The sequence below is a fragment of the Gouania willdenowi genome, chromosome 1 (assembly GCF_900634775.1).
Source record: "Gouania willdenowi chromosome 1, fGouWil2.1, whole genome shotgun sequence".
Classification (NCBI taxonomy): Eukaryota; Metazoa; Chordata; class Actinopteri; order Blenniiformes; family Gobiesocidae; genus Gouania; species Gouania willdenowi.
The window spans coordinates 19,722,988-19,733,199 of NC_041044.1; the positions used below are offsets into that span (position 1 = coordinate 19,722,988).

Sequence of the window (10,212 nt, forward strand, 5' to 3'; positions counted from 1 at the left end):
ATTCAGCACATGTTGCTTATACACATCATGTCTATTTTTTAAAATGGTAAAATCCTCGCAAAATGTTATTCATTCACACACAGTGCAATAAAGACTTTTACCAGCTGCGAGATATTGTTGAAGATCACCAGGTATGTCCATGCGTTCGCTGAGCTAAAGTTGCCTTCATCATAAACTCCACACAGCTGGCAGATTCTGGAAAAAAAATGAGGAATTAATTTCATTAAATGTGAACACAAACGGTGAATCACGTATTATAATCCAGAGAGCGAGCTGCCCAGCTATACTCACAAAGCGATCACAGTGGTGACGGGTCTCACTACTGTGTATTGCAGAACTCCCAGCTTGCATCTTAACAGCAAAACCCTGCAGAGACACGTTACGCCCTGAATTAGCAGCAGCAGAGTTCAACCAAAGTATAACTGAGCCATGTGAAGCCTTTTTAAGGTTCTAATATACACAAAAAGACAGTCATCAACATCCCCCGCCAGATTGGTTATTATAACTCACAACCTTTTCCTAAATGTCCTAAATCTAAGAACTTAGACGTATACAGAAGAAAATATCATCACATCAGAATATAAAATTACCTACTATCTTAAATGATTTCTAAGAAAAGCTGTCCCCTTTGAAGATACCTCAAACAGAGTAAAGAAAAACAAAACAAGGGCCATAACTCTGGAAAAAATTATTACGCGCATCTCATTTTCAAACTCCATCAAGGTATTGATACCCTGAAGCCACACGCCGAATTTGGTTATCTTAAACAGTTTCTGAGAAAAGCTGTTCTCTAACTCGGACGGACGGAGCTCAAACCTATATCCCTCTTCCACACTTTGTGGCGAAGGATAAAAATAGAGTCAACAGGTCAAACATATGATACATGAATGTTTCCTGTCAGTGAATAAAAAAAACCCTCATAATTAAACAAAAATGTGAGTCAAAAATAAAGTAAGATACAATTAAAAGGTAAATATAAGTTGTAGTGACAAGGAATATTCCGACTGCTAATTTTTAATTATTTGTATCTCATATAAAGATGTATGAGAACAGCATTAATGTCACCCAATTTCCTCTCAGGGATCAATGATTTACTGAATCTGAGCAGGTTTAATGATTAAGTTTTGATCAAGGTTTAAATTAACCTAATTTAAATAATCCTATCTTCTGTAGCTCTGATGAGATGTCGTTAGAATGTAACATTCTAATAACGTTGCTCTAACAGACTTTTATTTTGTAAACCGGAAGTTCCCCCTGAAACGGTTGTACTTGAGGTATCTTGCTGACTGTGAATGTCTACCTACGAGGCACGGACAAAAGGCTGGAATAAAAAGAACTAAAGGACAACACGGACTGAGTTATTCTTAGTTAATCAGACAACAGTTCAAACACTGAGCAGGGGAGGATGATTAAAGCTGATCATGTTCTCACGGAGCACCACTGCGCGACACGAAAAACGGGCGGAGCTTTACAGGCACAGCAAAGTTAAACGGGCACTGGTAGCTCTGTATTTAGGAGTCAGTATGAGTTGTTTGTGGTGGTATAAGATGAGTTTAACGCAACCAGGACAGGAGGGGGTAGGGCGGTGCACCTAATAAGCAGTCCCCGGAAACATTTCCCCATAAAAAAAAGTTCCTTGCCCCACGGTGACGGCATTTAATGTTGATTCTGTCCATTTCCACGTTTAACCGTTTTCATTAGTCGATTCCGTGATTCCGTCCGCGATTTCGTTAACGCAGATTTTATAGGGCCCTCGATTTGGGCCACATTTGCCTGCAGTGTGAACGCAGCCTTAAGAAAGTGGGTACTTACTCTCCCATTGGCCACGGTGGGCAGCAGCAGAGAGGCGGCAGGTGCTTCTGCTGCTCCTGAACCTCCAGCATCAACACCAGGCTGGGATACTGGTTCTCCAGATAGTTCAGTAAGAACGTCATGAAGTTATAGATGACGTAAGCCTCATAGCACTCTCTGCATGTGTCCACATAGATCGCTATGTTTGGGTATTTCAATGCAATCCACTAAAGAGAAAAAAACAGATGGATTATTTGGGGACACAATGCGCTTTAATGGATTTGTCAAAATGTAGCGTCATAATAGTTTTTCATACAATAGCTGAACTTACACTGTCTAGGCTGTAGATTGGAACCATCCATAATATCCTGTACACGGGAAACATAGAAACCATTATCACCTGTTTCAGACTGTTTTTTCATGAATGATGTGATGGCTGACATCTTTACCTCATGATGGGTTTCTGAAGCTCGGGCTGAGTGTAGTGCACCAGATGCTGGAGGATGCCCCATAATGATATGGGTATGGTCATTAAGACAAAAATACCAGCGATGAACCATGCTTTGTTATGAGTGCCAACCTGTAGACACACAAACAAAACCAGGAAGCAACAGTTCAATTTTTAGTTCATTTAGATTTAGATTCAACAAATATCCAACATTTCACAAATATTGCTGTAAATCTGGTCAAAAGCAGCATTAAAAAATTTCACACTTTTTTTTTTTTTTTTTTTTTTAAACGTGGTTTTTTATCGGCACCCCAGAACTAAATCAAATTTTAGATGGAGCTCATTGGTGACTCGAGCTCCTGAGGGCACCTCACGTGGTCCATGCGGGCTACCTGGTGCCCGCGAGCACCATGTTGGTGACCACTGCTGTAGATATAATGTTGAAGGTTAAAAGTTATGTAACCAACTGGTTAATAATAAATGGGTCAGTTTTTCTCATACCTACTGTTACTGACTATTGTTCTTTGTTTGAGTAACATCACTTGATCAAGCCCTTTCTAACATTCCACACTATGAAATAAGTAAACATCCCTTTTTCTTAAAGAAAAGAGAGAGAGAAAAAATATATTTGAGGTTTTGAAAGAGGCAAGAGTTAATTTTGTCAAAGCTACTAAAATTAAAAAATATATTTATAGAAAGGTTTCATATGATGAGGTGGTGGGGTAACAGTTAGGGAAGTGGGCTTGTATTTGGAGGGTCACTGGATCAAATTCAACCTGAACCATCATCACTGTGGATGTTGAGCAAGTCATGAGTGTTGTGTTGTACGTCTGCTCGAAGAAATTGTAATTGTAATGAGATATATTTAGATAAACTTAGTCTGAATGGTTTTACTTTGTTTGGGGTCAGAATAACTATGCACTGGGTATGAGAAGACTGACAGTCTATTGATACGCTTACGTATCAATCGACATTTCCGTATCAATAGCCACAGCCAATACTTTATTGATCTCAGGGAGAAATTACTGTTTTATTGAGGCTCAAGAAATATTATGGATGAAAAGAAGAAACACTGAAGAAAGAAAATGTATATAATTAAGTAACATACTATTAATTAAATAAGGATTAAATACAAGTGTACACATTCCAGTCAAATAAAAAAAACAAATGTACTCATAATGGAGGTAGATACAATATAACTTGCATAGTAAAAAAAAAACAAAAAACAATTTCACGATATATCGCGATTTTTTGGGTGCCAATTTTAAATACTTTTTTAATATAAAAAATGTTATTTAAAAAAATTATAATTTTTTTGGGGGGGTGATATTTAATCAATATTTTAGTGTATTTGTGCAATATTTCAGAGATTACAATGCTTTCAGTGTGTTGCACTGGTTACGTGGTACACTTCATTTTATGACGGCAGTAATGCCTGTAATATTTATTAAATGAACAGACATTTTTTTTTTTTTTTTTTTTTGTTTCAAGTGATGCGATGTGAAATTGTGGTTGTGTATATTGTGCTTATTGTTGTGTTATCAAGCCAGTTTGGTGACCAGTGTGCGGCTTAGGAATAATGGTGGTGGCTGTGAACAGAGGAAGAAGTGAGCAACGTGTCTATGGTTGAGCCCAGTATGAGTGTTATCCCACAGCCCAAGGCCAGTGCATCCATGACAAATGTATTTCCAAGAACCGCCACTGCAAAACCCACGAGCCGCCCCCAGGCCCGAAGAAGCAGTCAGGCCCGCTGCAAGAGCGGGCAATCTAGGGGCCCCCGGCGACCACCCCACGGCCAAGCAGCCCCCCGAACGCCCCCAAGATCCCAAGCCGAGAGGCAGCCATCGCCCCCCCCCCATACACACCCGAGACAGCCCCAAGGAGCCAAGGACCCAGCGCACCACGCCACCGACCCAACCCCCAACCCCCAGACCCCCCACCCCAACCCACGCCTCCGCGCCCAACCCCCCGAGGGGAGGGCCCAGAGAACTCCCCGCCCGAGACCCCAGCGGAGGAGCCGAAGCCCACGCCCAGCAGACGACCAGAGCCACGCCGAACGGGCACCCGCCGGCGAGCCCAGAGCCAGCAGGGACCCCACCCCAGGCCAGAGGGACCCGGAACGGATGCAGCACCAGGAGCAGCCCGCCCAGGGAGGACGACCACACCCCAAGCCGCATAAGGCACCAGGGGGCCGCCGGGAGTCTCCCCGCCGGCCCCCAGGCACCCCAACCTAGCCGCCCATGGCGCCCCAGATCACCTTTTGTTGATACCGCCCGCGCCACGAGCTTCAGTTTTTTTAAAGCCAGGGCCCCCTCCAAGGGCCAAGCCAGACCGCCTCGCCGGGATGTGGCCCCCTATTCCGGCCCCGACACCCTGCCTCACGGGGCACTGCCCAAGCAGGGGCCGTACCAGTAGGTATGCAACGGCGCGGCACGCACCGCCCGCCCCGAAAGACCCCCGACAGGACCGGCCCGGCCAGCCAGCCAAGCACCCCGAGCCCCAGGAGCACCCCCCGGGACCAGGACCCCCCAAGGGCAAGCCCCCCGGGACGCATCCCCCACCCCCGCCCAGGAGCCGGCCACAGCCCAGCAGGACCGCACAGCCCCGGACAGCCCAAGGCCAGCAGCCCAGGGCCCTCCGCCCCCCGGACAGCGCCAGCCACGGAGCAGTGCCCCCCCCCGGCCCGTGAGCAACCGGCGATCCCCACCGCGAGGACGGAGGCACCCCAACGGCACACATCAAGTGCGGAACAGCAGCCCCCAGCCAAAGATGCCCCGGACCCACCCACCAGTCCGCAGATGGCAGGACAGACCCACCAGGCGGCCGACAGCAACCTCCACCACCGGAACAGCTAGCGCCGCCCCCCAGTAAACAGCATCATCCCGAGGCGCCAAGCAACCCCGCCCCAACCCCGGCGAGGACACTAGCACACCCCCAGCACACCCACCCCCGAAACTGGCGAGGCAGGCCGCCCCGGGTCCGCACACCGCGGGGCCCGCCCCCAAGGCCACCAGGAGACGAAACAAGCACCAAGCCACACCCAAGGGGAGGAAGCACCCCCGCGCCCCACCAGGCCGACACCGCCCGGAAAGACCCCGCAAGGAGAGACCCCAGCAAAGCCCCACCGAGACCCACCGCCACGCCCGACCGCACCATCTTGATGTATTTTTACTCTATGCAGTGGCCCAGCCACCAACAGAGGGGCCAGGCCCCCACCGGAGAGGCCCAAATATGTGAACCAACCCACCACCCTGTTATGGTGCCTCTCCATTCCCCAATGGAGAGGCACTTCCCTATCCCCTGTGTGAGTGTGTGTGTTTAGTGAATGTATGGGGTGTAATTAAAAGAAGGGGGATGGAGGGGAGCGGTGCTCCCCATCCTGCCTCTGTGGATATATGTGTATGTGGTGTAATAGGCCGGAGGGTGTAGGTGAAGATACACCCTCCGGGGGGGTGGCATGTTGAGGTGTGATTAAAATTGGAGGGATTAGTAGGGTAACTAGAGGTGGGAGTGCCACCCCCACGCCACTACATAGAGACACAGGAGGCGGCCCCCTCCACCCCCAGTCCCACCATCAAGCCCCCAAGGATTGGGTATGGGTGTGTGGTGCATTATGTAAATGAACAGACATTTTATTTTCATATTATCTGTTCAGATCAGTGTTTAAACTGACACAAAAGGAGAAATTATTTGTTCTTATTTTTGTGTGTTGCCAGTAACTCAGGGTGCTTTATCCTTAATGCTATCACTTACAGTTGTTACAATGCCGTCATTATGTTGTCATGGTTACTTTGAGACTTCTACACAGTAGTTTCGGTGAAAAGAAACTTGTTGCACTTTATTTTATGATGGCAGTGTGCAGTGATGTTGATAGGTTTTCAATGTAGTGAGTCCCCAGGACCCACAGGTGGTGATTTGAGTGGGTCTCTGGGAAATTCAATGGGTCCCCAATAAAAAAAAAAATGTATTTCTTTCTATTTCTTATATTCTTCTAATTTTTAAATTGTAGTGTTAAACTCTCTTAATGGTGGTATAATATGGCTATAATTAGCAGATATATTCATGTATGTTCAAAATGTATCTGAAATTAAACAAATACAATTCAAATGAAAACAAAATGGTGTCTGTTGTACAAAAATAAATTATCAATAAAAGTGCTGATTTCAACACAAACCAAACATTCTCATCACCATGACAGAGTCAAAAAATAAATTGTCACCAAAATATTCTTGTCTGAACATCAACTAAATCAAATGAACTGAGTTAATCACTATGAAACTTATAGCACAAAAATGTAACTTAACTAACACAGTGCAAAGTCTGTTGAGAAAAATAAAATGATGCAGATATGTTTGTGGTGTGTTGTAAGCAGCTAGTTAACTGGCTGATTGTTGTTGTAGAGGCTAATCTAGCATGTACTCAATGGGATCATGTCTGCACTGAGTAAATGCGTAAAAGGGTCCGCTGACGGCTAGGTTTCTTTTGCTTGTTACTGTGATTTTAAACATAAGTTGTTGCTCACAATGTGACATTTTTCATGGAAAAAATTAAGTGCGTCCCTGGATAGTGGATTCACTGTGTCCTTTCAGATTTGTATGCGTCAGGGACGCAGGACGCGTACCGAGCAACATCACTGAGTGTGTAACACCGCATTTTCTTTTTTTCAGTGAAAATGTGCAAAAACGCTAACAATAACTAGGATGTCTTGATACAGATAGTTTTGACTCAATTTGTCCTCTGAATGATCAATATCTTCTGATGAACATATACAGCAACTTGATTTTTCATCTCAACGTTTAATTTGGATATTAACTGGGTAGAATATCGCGATAATATCGTATCGGGAGACGTATTGTATCGCAACATCCTTGCAAATACTCACCTCTACTATTTTGCAGTAATTTCAGTGGCTGTGTAGACAAAGATAATGAGGTAATTTCACAGTGTTACTCAGTGATAATAAAGTCTTTCTGTGTGACATGTTTTGCTCCTCCTCCTCACTACTGTGGAGTATTTACTAGCTTTACTGTTTCAATGAAATCAGCCTTTTAACAGAATGAAACTAGTGAACTGACCCCAGACTTCTGCAGCTCCCAGATACACAGCGGCAGGACGACCAGTAACAACAGGACATACAGCACGACGACCAGTGGTCGGATCCACCGTCTCCAGTTCCCACAGGAGCAAGGCATGTTGACGTGTTGGGCCTCAAACCGGCCACTTATATCGGTCACACAGCAGCTACTACTATTAGCCAACAACAGCGTTAGCTTAGCATTGTTAACAACAACAGCTCAGTGCGACCTCTGCTTCAGACAAACACGGTTTATGCATCAGGAGTGAGTTAGCGGCTCACGTGACTCAGCCACATAAAGAAGTGTGCTAACGGTATCGTCTAGTCATCTGATTCACCATGGCAGCAAACGCCATGCTGCATGAACACAACACAGACAGACTCCAGTGGCCCAGAACATCTATTAAATTATTAACTCAAACAACAAACCATTCGCAAAAGAAATGTAAACTTAACCGCCTTTTCAGTCAATTCGCATCTGGAAACAAAAAGTTACTCAAGCTACATTTGTGTAGAGAGAGCCCCGCCTACTATCTACGATGTGATTGGTTCACTCGAGGCCGTTCAGCTCTTGTGACTAGTTTGGTTGCGCAGCACTGTCATTTGTCCAGCAGATGGCAGTGTGGAACAACAATACACTGCTTATATTTCTACTGCACAGTAGCAACATTATCAGCTTTAGACTGAAACATAAAGATCTCGGATCTCATTTATGCATTTAGATCTCGAGTGGACACGTAACTGTGTTTCTATGTTTTCTAAAGCAGGCAAACTTTTGTCTATAAAGTGTTTAGTATTTATTTAAATGATCAAACCTAAAGTCATCTGACTGAACTTGACATGTTCCACATGATTAGCCTAATAGCAAACCTGACCATAAATAAGCAAAAACAAAACCTTTAACAAAAGTCATTTAGGCTGAAAGATAGAAATAAGACAAGCCAACAGAAAGATGTACAGAATCTTTCTACATGCATGTCATTCCCAGACAGACTTCAACCAACAAAACAAAAAACAAATGTATTTTAATTAAAAAATGTAAAAAAAAAAAAAAAAAAAAAATAAAATAAAAATTCTATTTACTTATACAATTAAACCACACAAAAGCCTGATTTAGTGATAATCATTCTTATTTCCAAACATTCAAGTTAAAATGCTTGAAGGCTACTCAATTGTTATTTTCATCTCAGTATTTACAGACCAAGGAAAGACAAAGATTGTTGATGACCAAAACACACAAAATGCTGCAAATGTATTAGGCTGTGAATGCTAGTTTCAACCTTAGTGTTGATGTTCAAGAATATTTTATTAAATTAAGTTATTTATAACTTGAAATGTAGCCGTCATTGTAGACCAAAAATTAACCTGGATATCTCACACTCAACATGTTTGTCGAAAAATAATGAAATCTAGAGGTATTTTGAGTAGAATTTGCTCCTAAATGTATGATGACACTGCATTATAGTTTAATGTATCCACATATAACTTACTGTAATATGATTTGGGGTGCTACATGCCAAACATATCTGAATAAGATTTCATTGACGCAAAAGAAATTCTAAGATTTATGCATTTTTCAAATAGATTGTCCTCATCTGCTCCTCTCTTCAGGAAATACAATGTTTTGACAATATATACTGTTAATATTTGTCTCTTCATGTTTAAATATGTGCATATGTCTAACGTTATGCCCAGAGCTTGTAGCACTTTTTTCACATATACTTGTGATTTTCATGCCTACTCCACCAGGCATTGCAGAGATTTGCATCTGCCCTTTTGTAGAACTTTGGCCAGACAAAATACACTCAAGACTATATCCAATTTTGACTCTTTTAAAAGACAGCTAAAAAATAATGTTACTACACAAGTAATCTTTAACAAGTGTATATGTATGTATGCGTATATATATTCAAAACACTGACTTACCTGCTCATACCTGTTCTTGTTTAAATTGACTTTGGGGAGGTGGTCTTATAAGACCTCTAATGGTCTTCTAACACTCTCCTGCACATTTATATTCTTTTAACCACTGTATACATTTTGTCTTGTTATTTGTGCAAATAAAATGAAAATTAAAAAAAACCATGTAGGTTGACATTTGTACTTCTGTACTCTTCATACTGTGACAATGGGATATGGGGTCTATCTCCACTGTGATCTTAAACAGGATTAGTTGCTCTGAAATACTGATGGATGGATGGTCAGCCAATGCTTATATCAGGAAACATAGCTCCAAAAGCAGAAGATAACTTTAGAAAATCAAGTACTTAAAAAAAAAAAATCTGGACATGATAAATAAGGTTTAGAAATGGACTTTTACAGCACAAATAGTCCCTCAGAGGCCGAATCGGTGCTTTTGGTTAACAATTGCTGTTTGCAGATGGTGGAGATGAGAGTTGACCGTTGTAATGGTGTGTGTTACAAACTTAAAGATTCAAAGTCCTTATCAGGCTTGTCAGAATACCTGAAACTTCACTGCAATTGGCAATATTATGTGTTTAGATAACAGGTTAGCTATAACTTTAAGTTAATATTGTAGCTTATGTGGCCACTACACACAAAGAGGGAGCCATTTTCTGCCTTAAACTTCTTCTAAACTTGTGCATGGTATTGTTTATTTTAATGTATTCACAAATAGTGCAATGTTTTTGCACAGAAAAGTGGAAAGTGGCACAGATAGTCCTTCCACTTTTATCTGGTGTACAGTTAAACAACATGCTTTTAAATAATCAAAACCAATTCAGAAAAATAAAGAGTCACAAGATGATCGCTCATATAAGGTCAAAAGTAAGAGTATTATCTACAGGAACATTTCAGCAAAACATTTAATGTGCTTATAAAGTCTTAATAATTGTTGATTACATTTTAATGTAGAAATGTAAAAAGCATGATAAAAGAA

General features: G+C 42.5%; 1 protein-coding gene across 1 annotated transcript in view; it reads right to left on the minus strand.

Annotated features, from left to right (window-relative positions):
* tmem184c (transmembrane protein 184C) overlaps positions 1-7,829 on the minus strand; it is a 13,094-nt gene extending 5,265 nt beyond the window's left edge. The window contains exons 1-6 of the mRNA XM_028450632.1: positions 7,315-7,829; positions 2,241-2,371; positions 2,123-2,159; positions 1,813-2,018; positions 292-366; positions 102-195 (exon numbers count right to left, since the gene is read on the minus strand). Coding sequence (XP_028306433.1) covers positions 102-195; positions 292-366; positions 1,813-2,018; positions 2,123-2,159; positions 2,241-2,371; positions 7,315-7,431 — 660 coding nt within the window. The 5' untranslated portion in view covers positions 7,432-7,829. The remainder of the gene's footprint in view (positions 1-101; positions 196-291; positions 367-1,812; positions 2,019-2,122; positions 2,160-2,240; positions 2,372-7,314) is intronic.
* Between the last annotated feature and the right edge of the window lie 2,383 nt (positions 7,830-10,212).